The sequence below is a fragment of the Pagrus major genome, chromosome 11, assembly GCF_040436345.1.
Source record: "Pagrus major chromosome 11, Pma_NU_1.0".
NCBI classification, from domain to species: domain Eukaryota; kingdom Metazoa; phylum Chordata; class Actinopteri; order Spariformes; family Sparidae; genus Pagrus; species Pagrus major.
In genome coordinates this window covers 10,368,568-10,390,902 of record NC_133225.1, presented here as the reverse complement: position 1 = coordinate 10,390,902, position 22,335 = coordinate 10,368,568, and the positions used below count along the sequence as shown (strand labels likewise).

At 44.5% G+C, this 22,335-nt stretch overlaps 1 protein-coding gene across 1 annotated transcript; it reads right to left on the bottom strand.

Moving 5' to 3' along the window:
* Nucleotides 1-6,097: 6,097 nt before the first annotated feature.
* Nucleotides 6,098-21,994, bottom strand: lrrc52 (leucine rich repeat containing 52). The gene is made up of 2 exons (XM_073475965.1): nt 21,346-21,994; nt 6,098-6,453 (listed from the first exon to the last, which is right to left on the bottom strand). The coding sequence occupies exons 1-2, from the start codon at nt 21,992-21,994 to the stop codon at nt 6,098-6,100; spliced, it is 1,005 nt and encodes a 334-aa protein (XP_073332066.1).
* Between the last annotated feature and the right edge of the window lie 341 nt (nt 21,995-22,335).

Genomic DNA, 22,335 nt, shown 5'->3' with positions numbered 1-22,335 from the left:
TATGCTTTTCAATTTTTTTCATGTAAAAGGTCTTGAAAGAACAGAGGCTCCTCTCTCCCACAGAAAAAAACTGCTCCTGAAACGCCTCGTCAGTAGTCCCGCCTTTAATTCTGTGACTTTGTGACATCACACAATGTCACACGTGTGCATAATTTATGCATAGCGAATAGTTTGACACGTAAGAATTAGTATAGTCCAGCTAGTCTGTGGTTGTTAGCGGTACTGGCTCAGGCGTGTGTGAGCTGACCAATCAGAGCAGAGTATTTGGGAGGGGGGTGTTAAAGAGACAGGAGCCTAAAATAGAGCTGCAACACTGGACAGTATGAGAAAGCTATGTGTTTTTGAGGACTTAAGCATGAAAACCTATTCTAGTAGTAACCCAAAATACAATTTTGAACGTGAAAATGAACATACTATGTCTCCTTAAAAGCATACATATCTGCCCATGAAATCACCTGTCTTGTGTTCTTCTATGAGAAAAAAACTCTGGGGGAAAAAACTGGGGAACGCCATCATGAAATCACGACGGCGTCCCCCAGTTTTGAATTAATTTGACAAAAAGATTGTTACTTCTCTCAGTATTCAGAGACTTTATTTTGACAGTCAGTCAAATCTTGCATAATCTTTTTTCTTCCTCCCAATAATGTGAAACTTTTAACAGACATTTTAAAAAACACGATGACATTATTTTTGACGACAAAAATGTTTGACTAAACATGATTTCAGCTGGACTTTAAGCTTTATGTCCTGATCGGTGGAGCAACACTAAATACACTGCATCAGTCCCACAACAAACACACCTTAAACAGCTCCTCTGTTAGAAATACAACAGTAGAGCACCTGCTGTATCTGTTTACACTGCAGCCAAACAAACTAACGTTTTAATAAAGAAGTCGGTCGACAATAATTGCAACATTCACAATAAAAGCCACCTCGTGTTTCAACAGTTGAATGCTTTTAATGTGAAGTAGCAGCAGTAGGAAATATTCAGTAAGTTAACTTAAATACAGACGTGATCCGGTGTTAAGTGAGCCAACAGTAAACGGGGAGGCTGTTCTCAGTGAGATGCGCTGGATTACATGCATGTATCGTTTTCCTGTGAATCTCTTGTGCTTAGCAAGGTACGCTGAATGGCGGACCCCGCCACTTAAAGTGAAAACTACCATGTAGAGAGATAATTACAGAATATAACAGTGAATTGTTGCAAAAATGACAACCATAAATTGTGTCAAGAAAGGGGGTTTGATTTCATGAAAATCTTAACGATTCGTACTTTAAGCTGATGAAGTGAAAAGCCCACAGACACCTTTGATCCAAGACTCATTATTAGCACACAGCGTCTTGAGACAATTAAAAGATTTCCAGTATTTGTGGTATAAAAGTTCTTACAAGATTTAACTGATTCCTGTTCCACTGCAGCACAAGAATCCAACTCACTCTCTCGGTATTAACAAGTAAAGTCTAAGAAAACTACTTTTCATCCATTCACCATCCTTATGTTCTTTATTGCTTATGATTCATGATGTACAAAACTAAAGAAAACTCTAAAAGAAACAACAAAGAAAACACATACTGTACATCAGCAGGTAAATCAAACTCTGTATCAATATCAGAAATCCCATATTGGACACACACATTCACACAGACACACACACACTCATGCACGTACAGTCAGGACTGTTCACTCTATTCAGATCTGTTGACTTCGAGGACATCTGCAATCTGCAGCTCCAACTACGGGCGGACACAGCACCACTGATCTTTAATCAGTAGGCTAATGACGTTTCCTTCTCTGCGTAACAATGTATGAATGTACCGGACACACATACACACTCTCAAACACACACAAATGTGTTAAGAGACGACAAGAGGAGGGGAGAAATTACAAAGCGGCCCCTCCTTCTTGTTCATCGCTGCTTGCTTACGCCAGCCACATCCAGAACACCGCCCTCGGCAATGATTTTCCGAGCAACATGTCGATTTTTCTGATCTCCTCACGGTTCTCCAGCGGGGACGTCTGATAGCTGCAGTGACTCCACAAAACACAAAGCCACATGGATTCACATCTTATCCAAATGTCCCCTTTCATCAGCAAACACTTATCTTATGTAAATATCAGCGTCCAGGCACCGTAAATATCTCTCTATACAACATTAAAGAAGCATTATGAAGTTTTGGAGAAGAAACCCAAACTCAAAATTTTAATGTTTCATTGTGAATGAGGTGATAATACACTTAATTTGTTCCATAACTGAAAAAACAAGCTGTTCTCAGAGGAAAATAAGGTCCCAGAACACTGTTTGGAGCTTGAACGGTGGCGGGGTCCGCCAAATAGTGATAGTAAAAAGTAAAACAGTCTGAAACTGTGTTGTCCTTTAAGGTCGGTTTGTTTATTCAGTTATTTCAGTCATGAAAACAAAGAGAATGTGTTTATTTAGTTTGTTTAGACATAAAAAGACATTACAATTACTTCCCCAAAACTACACACTGCACCTTTAAGCCTCCTCACAGATGATCACACCCGCGGACATGTCCTACATGTGTGTGCACAAACACACACAAAACACAAGCCCTCTTCTTCTTAGATCAGCGATATTTATACTCTGACCTGTGTTCTGTCCTGTGACAAGTTAACACCATCACAGTGCCACACACACACACACACACACACAGAGACACACACACACACTGACTGTCTGCTCTGACCTCTGACCCGCTGCTGGTAAAGGACTGACATGTTCTGTCTGCTAAACAGCTCTATATTTGTCGGCAGCGTAAAACTGACATTCAGCCGAGCAAAAATAATAGCTGCTCGTTCCAAACAGGAAGCACTGCGTTTAAGGATATGTTCAGGTATGTAGCTGCGAGGTCGTGCTCTTGTGAGTCAAACGTCTTTTTATGAATGTGATGTAACATAAGAAGGACTGACGCCGGCAATCTGCAGGTCATCTAAAGCCTGTGTGACTCTAAGCTTCCCCTTGAAATGAATGATCTGACAATGACAGCCCAAAGATTTAACAGATAAATTATAGGTCCAGGTGTGTGTGTGTGTGTTTGTGTGCCTGCGTCGTGTGAAAGCTGATGACAGTGTCAGATTGAGGATGGAGGGGAGGATAAGAGGATGTAGCGATGCATGGTAAGAGAGACCAAAACGGGAGTGTTAATGTTCTCGGGCCTGCGGCTTTGACTTTAGCTGTGCCCTTGAGATTTACTGTGCATGTGTGTGTGTCTGTGTGTGTGTGTGTGAGGGAGGAAGTGTGTGTCTGTAAAGATGTGCTTCATCCGTTTTTTGGTGTGACAGATTTTGATTACAAATTACCCTCCTATAGTAAAAACAAAACTCTCTTCTGCATCCGCATAAAGATATACTGTCACCATCATAAACCAAGCTGGAAGTAGCCATAAACATGCACGCATATAAGCACAAACACACGCACACTGACTCACACACACTCCAGCCAAGCCCTCTGGAGAGTGATCATTTAACCATGCCCATTCATCCGGGGCATTTGGAGCCACTCGGCTCAGAAAATGAATAAAAGCCCGACTATCAATCAGTCTTTCAATACAGCTGCTTAGTGCATCAATCAGGATGAATTCCCGCTTCTGATGGTGACCCCGCTCTTTCTCCACCCCACCTCTATCCGCAGCTTGTCGTTTATCATCTCTAACAGTGACGGACAGGGTGGAGGCGGAGCAGGATGGAGGAAGAAGGGTCTGGATCAGTCTGGGCTCATGAATCACTCGTCCTGGCTGCTCATAGAGATGCTCTGTGATCGCTCTGCCCCACTTTCACACACAAACACAGTCACGCATACATGACCACGCACACTACTACTACCACTACTACTACTCCAGAGGCACACTTCCACACACGCACACGCACAGCTGATCTATAGACTGCAACACGAGGGCAACCAAGCGAGGCTTCCAGTCACAAAGTGTAGAGTCATCGTTAGCTATACGACTGACTGCTGTCTTCATGTGCAGCCACAATGAACCTGCCCCACTTCTACACCCACGGAGGATTTGGAGACTGCACAGGAAAGCATATACACACAGAAACATGAAGATAAACACACGTACAGTACACACAAGATATGATACAGTCACATAGTGTCGCTACAGGTAGACGTCTTCTGCTGTACTGCTCAAAAAGTGAGTTAACACCAGGCTGAAAAGCAGCGTTTCACCTCTGACCACGTCAGTTTGTGTTTGACCTGTTTTAAAGTGCATTTTCTAATTTGCACAAAAGAAAATCTGGTTGAAAAATATTGAAATTTTTTTCCTCTTGCCTAAGGCGGAAAAGTTGCTGTATTGATGAAAACAAAATGCAACAGAGCGCAATGAAAACTTAGCGAATAAATCATAAAGTACATGAAGCATTTGACTTAAATATCCACTGGAGCTTCTGTTGCACTGGAGAGACGAAAACTTGTGGGAGATGAAAAACATCAGATCTGTGTGGAGCGATGAGAAAACTGTAACCTTCCTCATATTAATTCACAAAACTAACACAAATGTCATATCTCTGTCACGTTTTCAACACTGTTTTTCACTGCTGTATGGCTCTCTTTTAATTAGTCACCCTCTTCATTTCTGCAGTGGTTTAATAACCACTGACTTAAATAAGGGCCACCAGCGGTTTATCTTAATGCGCTCAATTCCTAATATTCGTATAACAGTAGTGGATGGAAATGTGCATCGAAGCTGCTGTAAGCATCGTTTTAGCCACCTTAGCAATCCACTCCCTCCACTCTGCATCACCAGATGAACGTGGAGAGGACAGGACCGCCTCTTTATGGAGTTCTCTGTCCTGATTGGATAAAGTGGGCAGGGCTACTTGAACTACTGATGGGCGTGGTCAGACAGCACAAAACAGTGATGTCATGATGTACTAACACACATGAGAGTACACTGGTAAAAAAACACTGGATATCAGCCAAAACTACATTTTCAGCAAGGTGTTAAGTTGCTCTTTAAAGGTACCCTGTCTAGTTTTCTTGTCAACAAAGACCATCATGTTTACATTCAGAATTTATTGCATTAATGCATTTGCTTGCTTGTTACGTCCATGTTCGCTAACTATGTTTCCTGCTAAGTTACCTCCATCTCCAAACAATAGCATGTAACCATCACCGGGAATATGGATCATGTCACCAGTGTGCTCATGCGTGCAGATGAAGGGCAAGACAAAAACAAAAATGGCCACCCGCTTATCAAAACATTGCTCCACAGTGCCTCTAGTGGTTGAAAACTCCACAGGGAACCTTTAAACTTCAAAACTCACCAGCAGCTCACCGTCAGCAGAACCAAGTCTCCAGTCTGTATCTTTGTGAGTTGTAGATGTAGTTCATTCTCAGTTTTTACATTCAAATGATTTGATTGTATCCCAAACTGTTTCTGGACAGATTCTGTCTATAGGAGACAACAGTGACTGTTCACTATTTCAAGTGAGTTGCCTTAAGGCATTCAGGAAAATCACATCTTAATACTGAAATGTACTAGTTTTCCCTTTTTATTGTAGCAGAGATAAGGCATCACTCTCTTTGTGACCCCTGTTACCTTCTTATGTGTATTAATGTAGTGTGTGTGTGCGTGTGTGTGTTGCTCACATAACACATCTTGTTAAAATCATCATTTGCAGAATACTCGAGAGCGCTTCACGTAGTATGCAGGTGCATCCGCCCACTCAGAGAAACCAGCAGCTCCGTAGAGTATCTGCGCTGAGATGAGCTGTGTGTATTGTTATGTGTGTGTGTGTGTGTGTGTGTATGTGCGCGTGTGTAGTTGTGTGTATGGGGGTTATTGCTCTCAATAATCTCAGAGGTCATTCTGTACTCCTGAAGTGAAGGCATAGTCATCCTTATTGCTGTCTCTGTCTGTCTGTCTCTCTTTCTCTCTCTCTCTCTCTCTCTCTCACACACACACACACACACGCACACACACACTTTCTGTCCAATATGGTGAAGAGCAAGAGCGATATCTAAATCTGTAACAAAGAGAGACAGTCAGATCTTGGTTCGTTGCAGAGCCTTTGGTCTCAGAGTCCTCTCATCACTCCTGGTTCCTCCTGCTCTCATTTCATCCCAGTCTGTCACACCTGCATGCCGGGCTTGCTCAGATCCCCGTTCCCCTGGTTCCCTCCTCCTCCCCCTCCTCCTCCTCCTCCTCCTCCACCTCCTCCGCCCATCCCTCCCCTATCGTCCTCGTCGTCGCTGTCCAGCTCCTCGCTCTTCCTTTTGCTGTAGCGCTCGTACAGCACCATGAGCACGCCCATCACCCAGGCCGACACCGTGCCGGCCGAGAAGATGACGAAGCCGATGGCGATGAAGAAGAGGTAGTCCCAGTAGCCCAGGCCTTGGTGGCAGTCTGCCCGCAGCTGCATGCCGACCTCCGCCAACCGCTGGCCCGCCAGCTCTGGGGGACTGTGGCAAACTGTCTGGCCCTCGTCTGGTGGAAGGAAAGAAGAGAGAATAGTCAGTGTATATGGTGAAAGATGAAGGGTACCAGGAGAGAGAAAAGGGGGGAAAACTTAATTACTCCAGAGTGAAGGTGTACAACAAAAGCCAGGACACACACACACACACACACACACACACAAACAGCCACTAACAATGCAGTGATAACCTTTGTGATAAATGATCCCGAGAGACACTAAAGCACTCAACACTCCTCCTCTGAGTAATGTAGGTCTTCGGTGTCTAGGACATGGCAACATTATGATGCTACACACACACACACGTGCTCACACACATGCTCGCACACATGCACAGAGAGGTGACTGCAAGCCTCTGACACATCCACCCGTCCACCCTCTCGCGCACACATCATTATACACTAACAAATCGCTCTGCAGCCGCGCAGAGATAAGGAGATGAGTGTTTTCCCTGACAAAACATCTGCCGCTCATAATGAGGAATATGATAATCAGCTGGGGTGACTTCAGACCACACAGAGAGGCAGAAACGCTGGCACAAGCAGCGCATTTTGAGTACTGTAAAATGTTTATTTATGGCATTTGATGCTCCGCCACATAGAGGTCAGAGGTCAGGGGAAGCTACAGGAGCTGGTCGGGATTCAGCGTCTTCAGCAGTGCTTTTCATGCCATGCTGCGTGTTTTCCTTCCGCTACAGTGACTTTGCAGCATTAGCATATACAGTACCTCTACGTATATTAATTAGTGTGAATGCAGAAGAAGAAGAGAGGCTTGCTCTGTATCTAATGATGTGATCTGTAAGAGGGGAGCAGGATACAGCCTGCGCTGCTTCCTATCGCTTCATCTCTCGTTACAAGCGCCGCTAATTCCCATGCTCCTTCGCTCTCACCCCTCCCTGCATGCTTAATTGAACCCCCAAAAAAGACGAAGAGAAGTTTTTTTTTCAAGCTGGGAACAATGAGATGAAACGAGATCGGAATAAGAATAAGAAAGAGAGAAACGGGATAGTACATAAAAGAGAGAAAAGACAGGAAGAAAGGCAAACAACAGGAGGAACAATTTGGAAATATCTGCATCCACATGCACTCAAAGGAAGTGACAGATGCAGTGAGTCTGACCTGAGGAGATGAGGGGAAGGAGAGTGAACTGTATCTGGCTGCAGTCCTGCCCGTTGATGGATTATTGCTGTTAACAATGTTAATTAAACTGTACTCATCGACCAATAAAGCCAAAGGTCTGAACATGGAGATGAGCGATGGGGGAAGGATGGCGAGAATAGTCGGATATGATCTATATTTCTTCTTCGACTGCTCGCCAGGGCTTCACAGTTTGAGGGTAAAAGCTGGAGCAAGAAGTAGGGAAATGATGTCTTATGAAACCAAGGACTCAGTTTTATCTCCAAACTAGCCTCTAGACATTAATTGTGCAAGTGTGTGACATGGTGACGTAATGTGATGTCACAAATTCACAGAACAAAGGCGGGACTACAGACGAGGCGTTTCAGGAGCTGTGTTTTCTGTGGGAGAGAGGAGCTTCTGTTGGCGAAAATGCATTGTCTTCCTTGAAATTTCACTATATGAGATTTTGAAGAATAATATAGCAGCGAGCAAGTATGTACTATATGTAAAACTACCATAGTTTAATGGTATCCTGAGCAGAAGATGAAGTCACAGTCACTCTGTGTGTTGTAAACTGAGCTTCTCTGTTCTTTGCAAGATGACTAGCAAGCTAATGATAATAATAACTTTACATGGATTTAGGTCACACAGCAGATTGAAGATACAGCTCACAGAGGTGAATATGTTATTAATGTAAAGTGGAAAACAGTACAATGGCTGTTTCAGGTTACTGGAGAGGTGTGGCTGATACGCCCATTTGACGACCTCTGAGATGCGAGTGATCCAGTGCGACATCTAGTCACGGTGAATGTCGTATACAGAACATTTAAACCCCTCTTCATAATTCTTAAGTGCTTTATTCTCCTTATATCAGATGTAACCCCGCGCTGACCCCGAGGAAAGATTAGTCTGGTGATTAGATTACCCTGACTGTACTCTAAGTCAGTCTTCTAAGTAAAAAAAAAAAAAAGACTTATTCAACCAAACCTGGTGCTTTGAAAGGGTTTTTACAAGCCTGCGCAGGAAGAAATATCTGCAGGGGTTTGATAAGCTTCTCGATCAATACCTAACGATCGCCTCACCGGGGGGCTTTGTCTCAGGCTTGAGGAGAGACGCCATGCTGATGCTGTTGTCATGTCTGCTGAGCCTGTCCAAGTAATGGGTCGAGGCTGTTGGTGTGCATACGAATGTCCTGAGAAGTTACAACAGGTCAGGGTTATTGTGCACACTGAGTGGATCAGAGGGCCATTTGTATAAGCATCTGTTCATCAGGCAGAAATAACAGGTGAGGTAAGAGGTTATTGAATCAGCAGGGGACATTATGCAAGTCATTATGGTGATTAGCGATGAGCTTAGATTACCCTTCAGTTATTCAGTAACCCGAGGATGAACCAGGAGATGCATGTAACACACGCAGCAGACACACTAACTTACCCTAGTTTTAACTGTCCCTCAGCCGGAGGAAGGCTTCCCCAAACTGTCATTTTACATCCTCCCTCTCCTCGTCTCCACTCACTTTCTCTTTCTGCCTTTCAGCACAAAAGTGGAATAAAATATGACTCTATCCGAGGCTGGATTGTGCACAGGAGAGCACATATTCTACACAGGTGCTGTTTTACAGCAGTAAAGCTGCAAATATGGAGCTCAGGGATGATAGTAAAATTGAAGCTGCTACTTTTCCTCCATTTAATGTGGAAAATGCTCTTTTATTCCTCTGTTTCGGTATTCAAAAGTGTCGGAGAGCGGCTGCATGAATCACTCTCCAGCTGTGTTTATTAGCACGCAGGTCTCTCTGTATCACAAGTGAGAGTTTGGACTTGCATTAGCTGGCTTTACTGGCGCTGAAAGGATTGTTCTCCACCACTGGGAGATTAAGACAGAGACTTGTTTTGCTGAGTGGTTAAAAATAAGATATGATATGGCCCTGTTTTGGATCTAACAAGGGACATGTGGTCAAACTTCAAAAGGAAGGAAATGTTCCAGGAAGTAAATATTCCTCCTTTCGTTTTTAATCAGACTTTTTTGTTGTGGTTTTGGTTTTCAGTTTAAATGTTTCCTGTTTTATTTTGTAGAATATATCCTCATATGGCATGTTTTACTTTCCCCTTCCTGTCTTTGTCTGCTCTCCCACACCTTTTCCTGCTCACCTGTGTCCCATTACTGAATCATTCCTGTGTATTTTAGGCCTCAGGGTGAGGTTACGCTGCATTTCATGTGCTCCTCAGTCAATCTCTCTTCCCCAGTTCACGTTTATCATCCCTGTTGGAAATACATTTTTACTGATTATTCCAACACCATTTGAACACATGATTAGTTTGTTCCCCAGTCCTGTCTGTTTTACCTACTGGTTTGTAACCTACTTAGTTTCTTGACTACTCTGAGAATTGTATTTTGGACATCAGCTGTCATTAAAGCTCACATTTTTCAACCTGCCTGCCTCGGCGTTCTGCATTTGGGTCCTCTTTCAATAACCTGGAGACTTTCTGTGAGACTATCAGCTTCTTTTATTCATGTATTGCCCTGATATCTGTTCTTCAATTAATTACTGTATGTGGTTATCTTGTATTGCTTTATTTATGTTGGAAAATGAACAGCAATGAACCTCCTTATGCCTCTCACTCGCTATATATATATTTATTTTCATCATTTTATTCCCTTGTCTGTGAGGCCCATCAGTTCACATGGCCGTCACTCTGTCACCATCTGTGGGCTGGCTAGCTGATCTGCTCAGTCTCATTACTTTGCCAAGCTTGCCTCAAGCCAGGTGTGAGGATTTTTTCTCGTGTATGTATGTGTGTGTGTGAGAGCATTGATGCTGCTGTCTATTACCTCCGACAGTATAACGTTCATAGCTGGATGCTGGAACAGTGTGGTACAATCAGTGACTGTACAAACACAGCAGCTCACAGGTCCCCTCAGGATATTTGGGTCTCATCTGTCCTACCTCTGTCACTCTTTCCCTTCGACTGGCAACAATTCAGACTTCTCTGGTCTCCTCTCAAAGAAAAATGTGGGGTGAAAGCCAGGACAGCTCTCTGAAACAACACTCAACCAGGATTTGGCAGGTGTGGAAGAAGTCCTGAAAGTTATTAAAGCCCAGGTAATATATGCGTCTGGTCGTACCAGACCAAGAAAGTCTGCAGCAGTTGAACCGCTGAGTGGTTTGAATTGAGTAAAGGTCTGTTTTACTTCCTATGTACTCTCTCTTTAATGCGACTACATAGCCGTCAAACATACAGACTGTAACTGGACTGATTTAGGCTTAGGGCCAGGTTTAGGTGAAGTGTGACCTGTATGTCAGATCCAAACTAAGTATTGGCAGATAATACATGAGGAGCACTTAAAGGTTTCTTCGCCCCAGGGAAGAAAAAAAGTCCTCTGAATTTCAAACTGCAAATATATTTTTCCTCAACCACCGAACATTTGTGGCTGCACTTTCGAGACGATTCGTGACGGCCTTCTATAATCAGAGATAAGAATAAAAAAATTTGAGTGTTACTGAAGCACACAGAAGAAGGTGGCAGTCGGGATGATTCACTCTCTGTTCAGTCTCACTTCACCGTCTGTTTCTTCGTCACTCACTGTTTTCCACCTCATCCCATCACTTAGGCGAGGAGACCACTCAGACATCACTCTGGCAGAATGCCCTTGACATTTTTTGTCCCGGGTTTAATAATGTATGCCTTTGCACTTTTATTGAAGGATGATAATACCCCTGCATTGTGATGTTCAAGGTGTGATATTTAAGGTCTGATATTTAAGGAATAAAAACCATCTGCAGTTCATAACCCGGTGTGAAATAAAGGTCCAGTGCGTAGGATTTAGTGGCATCCAGCGGAGAGGTTGCAGATTTCAATCAAATATGCACCGATCAATCAGCCAGGGACCGGAATCGGGAGTTAAAGTTATTTACTTTTCTCCTCTCCGCTGCCTCTTTGTTTCCAGACAGACACGGAGCGAACGTTAGTCCAGTTGACGAGACGGTGACAGGATGTGTCGTGATCTGTTGCACTGGTTTTCTTTTTGAAAAGTAAAACATTGTAGCTGAGGATTATGAATTGTGCATTTTCTTTTATGGGGTTCAGGATCTGATTTGAACCAGAGCAGCAAACTTTTTATTCAAATACAGATTCCTTCCATTTTTACCTTTCACAATAAGAGTCCCAGATATACCAGTATACTCTGCTTATGAAGCCCAGCTCAGACCGAAGATTTTGTTTTAGAGTGTCGCAGTGTGAACCGGCCAGTCGCAGCTCGACTCAGGTCAGCTGGTGGTGTTGCGAGCCCAATCAGCGCCCTCCAGGCTTTTTCTCTGCTCCGTTCGCACTTACAGCCACTCGGCATCGCTCTCTCTCTCTCACTCAACCACACCTTTCTCCACCAGCCTTTCCCTCCAACACTTTCATTTTGAAACGCACATGCCTTTTTTCTCGCCATTTCATCTCTACTACACCTGCAGCTGTAGCAAGTAACTCGCTATCATTGTGCTCATTCATATTTTAAGGCGCTACAAATTATACCCAGCTATAAAAAGAGAGCCTGAAAAAGCCGGAGGTTAAAACGGGAGAGTCCTCGCAATTGAAATGATACATCTCGTCTTGTCGAGTTGGTGTTAACTGGCTGGTTTTCAGAACGTTGCAGACCGGCACGTCGCAAGTAGTTGCAAGTTTCAACTCGTCTCGTGTTTGGTCTGAACAGGGCTTAATTTTTATTAGCTATTTAACAGTCTGTGTTTTATTATTTTAGTAGTGCTTCTCTACTTAAAACCTGAAAAAACTGTCCCTCTCTAGAGTCGGTGTTGGTTTGTCCGTTCTGGGCTACCGTAGAAACATGGGCATGCACTGTATTATGATGGACGCCGTGGAAGAGGACACGCTCCCTCTGTAGGTATGAAAGGCTCATTCTAAGGTCACTAAAGCACAATTCTTAGTTTCATGTGTTTATACACCAATAAAAACATGTTCAAGTATTCTCTCTAAATCTTACATACTGGACCTTTAGAAGAACTTGTGTAACTGACCGGGTCCAGTTTTATGTGCGGCTGCTCGTGAGTCACTTATTCAAAGATGCTTTCTGATTTAAAAGCCGGCAATTTTGAAAATCTATCTTTATAAATGTTTTTAAAAAACTTTTTAATCGAGAATTTGGACAGAGTCTTGGCCCGCACCTGCCAACTTGAGCTTAAATTGACCTTTATGCCAACTTGCCTTGGCACTCATCCTTTTTCATTATACCCACAGAGAATTAAAACACTCCTAAAACTGCCTTCAAGTGCATCCCTCATAATTTCATTCTTGAGATAGCACTTAAGAGAAGGTCGGGCATCTCAGGAACTAAAACCGCAGGACATTTCAGGTTAGAGTGTGTGTGTGAATGTATTTGAGTAAGACAGACAGATAGGTTGAGACGTCCTCTTTGCTCCTGCGGTGTAGCTTGAATGTGCACTCTAATTCAGCAGCAGTTTCGCTACAGTGGCTGCAGCCTCGCAGTGTTCACACTTTGTTGCATGCATGCTGCACTGCAGTTTCTACTGCATATTCCTCCTGCAGCATAAGATGGATGCAGCGTGGCCCTCCACTCTGCCCTCTTATGATGAGGCAGTCTGATCTGAACATTAATCTTTGGCAACAAATTCATTCTCTTGGCCTGCGCTTACTTTCATTCTGTGGCTTGACAAGATGTCAGTGTTGTTTGGTCCCTGCTTTGTCCTACAGCAGCAGGACAGGAAGCAGAGGCCGGCGGTCACCTGCCTGTCCTCACCGTGCTAAGACCCATCGTGTTTCTGCTGTGCATGCATGGCATGATGTCACTGTGTTATGGTAATATAAGCAGGGTTGTGGTCGGTGGTATCAGTGTGACACTATGCGCGGGCCGTGTCGTGGAGCATGCTTCTGACCGGATGCAAAGCCCTGCAGCTCTGTGACACACCACAGGCCGGAGGTTATAAGGACAAAAATAGTACTGAAGGAAATAAACAGCAGTAATCACAACATACACAGATTACTTTGTTACAGGGGAATATAAAGATATAAGCACGCTCATATCAAACACAAGCAGAGCTTTCCAGGAAATGTGCCCGTGGACCTTAATGTTTTTCTATTTTATTTAAAAGAGAATGCATAAGTGAGCACAAGTGTGTGTGTGTCTGTGTGAGTTGCCACCGCAGCGGTGCGATACAGTCTCCATGTCAAATCATCAGCTGGATGCTTTCCAAGCTCGGCACTGACACACTGACAGAGAGCAGGGCTTATCACCTCCCCGGAGGAGGGGCTAGTGTCGGGACGAGACGCGGCTAAAAAACACGGCTGACTCTTTCATGAACTTCGCTCTGTTTTCCTGCGACTCCTTGCCTCCTCTCTCTCTCTCTGCCGCTCAACACATAAAAGAGCAATGAGCAGCGGAATAATAATCATCTTTTCAGGCTTCTCGGACGCCACTGTGAATGCAAAACACTGTTGTAAAAAAAAGTTAAATGATGCTGTGCTCACATCACACACGTCCTGATGATCAGAGCTGCTGGGTATTAACCTGCGAGGCACAGAGCCTGTCCTGTGAACTCGGAACAGAGCTATTTATAAGAAGATTAATTATGCCAATGCATATGGTAATCAGTATGGTTGTGGTCTCATATAGAGGGGGAGGTGAAACGCAAGCATGCCCTCATCTCCTCACGCACAGGGAATTAACCAAAGCCTACTGTTACAGCATGTTTACATATTGCTGTTACAAATACAGGCATATGAGGAGATCAGACATCTTTATCGCTGCCAGCTCCAGTGCAGGAACTCTGTAGCTGACCTTGACCTCTGACCTCTGACCAGCAATTGTGTCCTAAAGCACTGGTGAGCACAGGTTTGGTGTTTTACAGGTCAGAAGATGCCTGGAAAGTCGAGGTTTCAAGTGTTAAGACCATCTTAAGCCCTGCAGGAAAAAACACAGTGCTCTCATTTATTTGAATGGTGCCAGTGTACTGATGCAGCAGGGGTACCAACACAGACACCTCCACCAAAACAACGCATTGTTGTCTGGACTGTTTCGACACAACATATCGCACAAAGGTACTGTGTAGGCCAAGAAAATATACTTGGTGGATTATTCCGTCTTGTGAACTCTTGTGGGCTCATTGCGAGGGTGTAACATGATTCTCTGTAGAAAACATAAAATGCAAGTCTCGCTCACCTTAAAGGATAAATTCACAGAAAAAATGAAAATTCAGTCGCTATCTACTCACTATGTGATTTCATAGTCCAGAAAAACATTTCTAGAGCTTCACAGCAAAATATAAAAAAACCTAGTCTCTGAGATCCCCAATGGACTTGAGAAGACATAATTTACACCCTGGGCGTGCGGTCGAGCTTGTGTACCCACTACAGAAGTGCTAGCACTATTAGCTTTTGCAGCTACTGTGAAGATTTCAGCTTTAAAAAGGTGTAAATAACATCTTTATCAAATCAATTTGAGCTCTCTGGGATTTTGGAGACTTTTGGAGACTTTTTTTTGTTGTCGTTTGTTTTACATTTTTAAGTAAGTCTCCATCTACTTCAGTTGTTTAGGAGAATGCTGCAACGCTGTTTTGCTCTGAAGCTCCAGAAATTTTTTGTGGACAACGAAACTCGACCCAGCTTTCCATCAATATGAGGGCTAGCAGATAATGACATCAATTTTCATTTTTTGGGTGAACTTATCCTTTAAGGCCAGCGGTGGTCTTCACATTGTCGATGGATTACTTTGTTACTTCTGCTGTTACTGATACCTTTCCAGAATTGTAAACTCCGGTCTCTCAGTATTATAACAGCACCTTGTGTTGTTCTGATGCAGAGCTTTAAAGTTTGATTGAAAAGGATTTCAATCAAAGGAATTTTCTTCGGGGACAGAAGTTATTTCAAATTTCTCTGACACTGAATTGATCTTATTTGAGCTTCTCTTGATGATCAAAAGACACTTATTGTGCAACATCGATCTAATCTTTTGTAAGACACAGTCTGCGCATCTTTTATTTCTGTTTTCATTTGTATTTTGTGGATTTTGACATGTTGTTTGACTCGTCTTAGGAATACCTTTGTTAATTATTGATGCGATCATAGCCTCAGGTGTTTAAGCTTTGGCTCCCCTTCTGATCAGCTGTTACAGCTGTGTCTGAAAAGTGTCTTTGTCTACAAAAATATAGATATCAAACTGAAATGTTTCAAACAATGGCTGTACAGTAATTCTCAAATTTGTACTTTTCAACCAAAAATGTCAAAGACAACCTCTCACTAGAAGCCCGTGGCGTAAGAAGTAAGACTTTTTGGGCCCTTCCTCTCAACGTGAAGCTCAAGTATTTCACCGTTTAGCCAACTTAATGCATCATACCGGGGTTGGCTACGACTAAGAATAGCTGACCTTTCCTCCATCACATCCACTATGGCTGAATAACACACGCCTTCTCACTCCTCTCCTCTCAAAAGCGGCATTAGTCAGATTACCACCATCCTCTTTTCCATCATTTCTTCATATGATCCCTTCTTCCTCTGGCAGAGAGAGTGAAGGTCAGATAGCAACAGCTCTCTCTCTCCTCCTCCTCCCTCTATCGCTCTTCTTATCAGCCTTTTCCACCTCCCACTTTTCATTCCCACTCTGGCACGTTAGCGTTTATTCTCCCTCCGTGTCTCCCCTTCAGCCTTTATCACTCCATTTCCTTCTTCCACGTCCTTCCACTTCTCTCCGTTCTGCTCTGTCATCTTCGCACTCTCCCCTCTCTCTCCTTTCCAATTTTATTCTCTTGGCTCGATTATATTGGTTTCGGACACGCACGCGCTCGCACACACCTGAGCTACACCTCCCCTCTGTGCCTCAGGTGATGGCATCAGAAACACACCCACACAAGCATCACATCAATCTTGGTTTTCAAGCTCACACCGCCAAATACACAGACATAAAAATACATACAGGCTACACTACACAAGTAGGCCAGTTGAATTCGATATGCTTCTCCGCACCAGATGGGTCTGAGGAATCGTTCCAGCTGATAAATAATTTAGAGTCTACCTGTATTAAATTGAATCGATGCCTCCTTGTCATAATGAATGTTTTAATGGATTTGAGTGACAGATCTGGGCCACAGACGATTGGTAACTACTTCACCGTCTGCTTGTTTTTTTTTTCCCTTTTCTCTCAATCTCTCCGTTGCAAGGTCCATCTTAATCTGTTTGCCCATTTTTTTTCCAGCCCTCTCCCGTCTTATCTCATCTTTTTTGTCCTCGACTCCACGGTCACGCTATTTCACTCGGGGTCTCCTCTCATCTCATCTCTCGAGTAATCTAAGATTCACTTTCATTAAAGATAAATCTAAATTCGATTGGTGCAAAAAAACCTGACTTCTTTCTTTCTTTCATTCTTCCTCTCTCTGACCCCACCGAGCTCTGTTTCTCTATCTCTTATTATGAATATTTAAATCTTGCCCCTCGCGTGGCCCTCAGCCTTGGCTCTTTGCCTCGGGTCTGTGAGCTGTCCAGGGCACCGACGAGCAGCCAGAATTACGTTCCCAAACACTGGAGCCATAACACCACCAACTCTGCCAGCCCAGGACAAGCCACTTACAGTACGCTGCGTGTATTCGGCCGAGGCACTTGTCAAAAGCGACCTACGGTGAGTACAGCAGGTCGTTCAACAAGCTGAAATTCCATTATGACAAGAGAGGAAAGGTGGGTTTAGAATTGATGATGAAGAACATTTAGAGGTTCATGACGGGAAAGTCAGAGTCACATAGGACAGATGTTGGGTACGCGAAAGAGGTAAGAACCTCATGGGAAGGGACTTTAACATCAAATTAACATCACAGCAATAAACAAGCCAAGGTCATAGAGGGCTGGATGCCAAAAGTGACTGTTCAAAGACACATGAGAAGACAAAACAGAAAGATCATGGAAATATTTACAAATATTTACGGCGATCAGAACACAGCTGAGGTTGGCCGATAGCAGACTTTTAAAGGCTGATATGATAGTTTCAGGAAAAAGCCGATAGCTGACTAATCATCAGGTGTTAATCACATGTTTGGTCCCCAAATGATCAGTTTTGGCCGTTGCACTTACGGTTCGCCAAATTCTTACCACCACGCCTGCTAGGAAAAACAGATAGGGCACATTTTCGACAGAGAAGCAGTTGTCATCAGTCTAATGCTTCCAAACCTTCTCATGCTCATAATTTACAAAAAAAGGCTGTATTATATGAAGTTACCTTTCATTAAATATAAATTATCTTCATCTGTGGAGCCTCGAGAAGAGTTGTGCAAGTCTCCGCATGACTGGTTGAGGCTGTGCAGCCATTGGCCACCAGTGGAGCCTCACGTATACACTGTTTGGAGGGAGTTTACAAAAGCTGTTAAAAGACATACAAGTCATATGATCTGACTTTATTTGCAGTCATTATATGAATCACAAGTCCTTTTTGTTTAAACGGCAGGGTTATTATTCGCGCATTAGCTTGGACTATTACCTTAGTTAAGTTATGTTAAGTTAAGTCTGAGGCACTCAAGAAGGAGATGAGTTAAAAAAAACTTTGGTAACCTTTTACTTTATGTAGTAATATGAAGAAACTGCTGAGAAATAACAAAACTAAAGTCAGTGAAATCAACATGATGACAGTTGTAGTAGAAGAATTGCAGGGAATTATGGCAAAGTACTTGTTACAGAGTAAAATAAATGCAGATTGAATAGGTTTTACTTGAGAATTAAGCTAATACGTTGGCCGTTAATGAGTATTTAGCAGTTGCACTTTATTGCATCGTTGAAACAGGCTGTTAACAGGTAATACCAAGCTGTGTGGTCTCGTGTTTTAACTGTCACCTTAATTAACCTATAATCACCTTTCCACTGCCGGTAAAGTGTAGTGTGCACTGTTTCTTTGAAACATATGGGGAGTTTCAACATAAATAAAAGCTCGGTAATAAGAAATTTAGCTGTAATAACTTTCCCCTCACCTGACGCAGGACTGACAACAGGCTAAATTTTCACGTTTGACAAATTATGGCCTCAGAAAGTTGATATTAATCGTTGATACTGATGTATAGCATAGATTTTGGTCTCTACAAACGTCTGAGGGAAAAATCGAGCTCTCCAGCCGTTGCATTTTTTCACCACTTTGGTCGCCAGCTAGTGTCTAATTATGTCGGTCTGCTGTTGAGTGCCGAGCAGGTTGTGTGTTTTTAGAGCTTGTTTGCTGAAAACAGCTGCCTGCTGCGGTTAAAAACAACATTATGAGAGCGGTGAGAGTGAAAAAACGGCAAAGTTTTGGACTGAGGGGAGCTGCAGAATTCAGAGTCAGGTGAAAAAATATCAATCATAGTTCATTTTAAGTTAAGGTAATATTGATTTATTTCTCTTTCCATTAATCATCTGTCTCTTTTCACGGCTCTGTTATACAATGAGAGTCATTACTGATCTTTTAAAGTTCCTTGGTAACATCAGTTGTCTAACTAGAATAAGTCTTTACATCCCTTTGTTATTCTCCTGTGCGTCAGGGGATGTTGCACACAGCAGAGCCAGTCCAGGAAACACACCGACTCAAACACAACCAACTGAGTATCATTCAGAATACCTTCTCTCTCTTTCTTTCTTGCAATTGCTAAATAAACATGTCGACCCTTTTGTCTTCCCTGTCTCGCTCTCTCCCCTCTTGTTGTCTTTATTTCTCATGAACAGGCACGACTTAAATGCACTTGCCAACCTTTCCAGCTTTCTGAAGCCTCGCTCTGACTTTGGTGGCTGTCGGAGTCACGTCAACCTTTCTCAGTGACACGGAGACAGACTGCGTGACTCCCCTAAACACGAGCAAGCGCAAGCAAAAGAACTTGAAGACTGAGACAGAAAGTAACAATCAGGCACAAACACAAGGTTTCTCTACCAATAATCGACACAGTAGACAACATCGAGGTCTCAGAGGCACACACTCGACTCGTGTGCACCTGATTCGTGCTCACGCTGAGAGGTCGCGACAGCTGGAATCTCTGTACATTAGACTCACAGCCCTGCAGTCACATCAGAGGGCATTCATGAGCAGCACACACACACACACACACCCTACAGGCTCTCACACACACAAATGCTCACTTGACCCCATTCGCTCTGTTAAACTGGTAACTGTGGTTGTTTACGGGTGCCGTATCAGCACAAGATGCATCAGTCTGGGAGTCAGAGTGTGTGTTTATGTGTGTTGTTCAGCAGTTTGGTCACATTTATAACTTTTTAAAGAGGAGTGTAATGTGTTTAATTTCATGGTTATTAGTTGTGATTTGAGGCAGGACAAGTGTGTGTGTGTGTGTGTGTGTGTGTGTGTGTGTGTGTGTGTGTGTGTGTGTGTGTGTGTGTATGTTGAAACACGACAAGCCCGGCTGTGGGTGTGTTGTGTTGTGTCACTTTCGACTCAAAAGCCCTTCTCTCAGAGTGTTTGTTCTGATTTTTTTTTTGCAGAAATGTGTTTTTGCACGGACCGGGCCCAAAAATGTGTGTGTGTGTGTGTGTGTGTGTGTGTGTGTGTGTGTGTGTGTGTGTGTGCGTGTGTGTGTTTTGAAGTGTACTTCAGTCTGTGGATAACAACTCTGGGGAGCTGCTGTCTTCAAGTGGCCTTCCTCTCAAGCTCCTTGTCCCTTAATCTCATTCCTGTTTCCCACAGACGGTGGCCTTAGGGTCTCCCATAACCTCCAGATCACACACTGACTCACACACTTAAGTGGGGTGAGTCACTCGCACACACACACACGCACACACACTCACCACACACGTACACGCAGGCCTTAATGGGAGCATAGGAGTCCAGCTTTTTCGAGCACCATCATTAACCATCTGGACTGAAGGGCCAAAGCATACGACGGTGGGAGCGCCAGCACACACAGGTGCAAGCTGTGTGCGTGTGTGTGTGCGTGCAGGTACAAAAGGACACAATCATCCTCTCATCATTATCTCTGCCTTCAGGAGCCACAGAGACAATGCAGCGGGATCAATGGGACGCACACTGACAGCTATTATGAGGCGAGGCCGCATTGTTACCAGGCCTAACCAGGTTCACCTGCTTACAGCTAAGCTCAATTAACACTGAGACCACCATCTGAGCCTCGCCCTCACTGGGAAGGTCACCAGGGGCCAATGTTGGTGATTTCTCGGGGTCTCTCTGAGCGGACAGCTAAAGGCGGCTGCAGCTTTTCTTACAAATCTCCTGATTTGTTGGAGTAAACCTGAGACATTATTGAGACGTGAAGGGCGGTTTGAGGGGATTGTGTTGCAGAGAGGATTGCTCTGACTCTGAGGTCAAACCATTAGCTCTGGAGTGTGTCTGTGTGTGTGTCTGTGTGTGTGCATCTATGGGAGTGCACGCTGAAGTGTGTGTGTGTGTGTGTGTGTGTGTGTGTGTGTGTGTGTGTGTGTGTGTGTGTAAATTTCCACAAAATAAAGGGAGAAGAATAGAGCAATAAGTCGCTCACCATCAGGGACTAAATTGACCGAGCGCCCGCAATCAAATTATCCAAATGAGCTGATGTGACAATAACAGATGATAAGCCCTTGGAGCGTCTTTGGCTTATGGTTTTTCGTTTGTTTACTTGCCAGAAATAGTGGCCAGCAAGAGGATCCAAGAGCCAAACAAACAAGAGACCACCTGCAAGAGGTCTGACTGCCTCCATCTGAGCAGGAGGCTGCAGGATGAGATCCTTTAAGATGATCATTGTGAGCTGCCAGAATAAGTTATTCATGGTCATTTTTGACAGTTTAGATCAATCTAAATGTGTGTAAAAAATACAACTCCATCCATCCTCACCTTGGAACTTGAAGCCCTCTATCTGCACCCAGAGGCAGAGGTCCTCCGTGTCACAGTCGCAGCTCCAGGGGTTCCCGCTGAGCCCCAGAGACCGCAGAGCGGGCAGGGCGATCAGGCTGCTGATGTTCAGGGCCGTCAGGTTGTTCCGGCTCACATCCAGCACCTGCAGGGCCATGTTCTCCGAGAAGGCGTCCGGGTGGATCTCCCCCAGACTCGGGTTATCCGTCAGTCGGAGCATCACCAGAGACGCCAGGGGCCCGAAAGTCCGGTCCTCGATCTGCAGCAGGGTGTTGAACGACAAGTCCAGGTAGGCGAGTTTACGCAAATTCCCGAAGGTGGACTCGGAGATCTCGGTCAGAGAGTTGTTGCTGCAGTCCAGATAGACCAGATCGGACAGGTAGTTGAGCTGCAGCGCCGGGAGGTCCCCGATGCGGTTGTTGGAGATGATGAGCTGCCGGGTGGCCAGGGGCAGGTCATTGGGGAACAAGGTGAGGTCCTGCCCGGCGCACTGGACCACCAGCTGGTCGTCGCACACGCATCTGTCTGGGCAGCCGGCTGTGAGAGCCGGGGAAGGGGTCACCCCCATCACGAAGATAAAGAGGAAGAGGAGCCGAAGGGACTGGGCGCTGGGCTCGGGCAAGAGACGCATGACGAGGCCGCCCAGAGCGTCATGAACTCGGGCTGAGCTGGACCAGGACTCCCCGGCGCTCTCCGGGCATCCTGCATGGGTCTGAGGAGCTGTGAGAGAGGCGAGATGGCTGCACGGAGTGTCTGGCTGTCGCTGCCTGAAAGCCTGGCTGCTGTTTATATCCAGCCTCTCTCTTTCTCTCTCAGAAAGACTATCGGTCAGTCACTCACACGCACTCTGGCGCGCCACGCACGTCGCCACAAGACATGGTTTCAGAAGGTGACCGAGAGACGCTTATCGCTCCGTGGGTGAGAATCGTGCAGCTTACCGGACTTTGTCCCGCCTGAGAAGACCACAGAGCC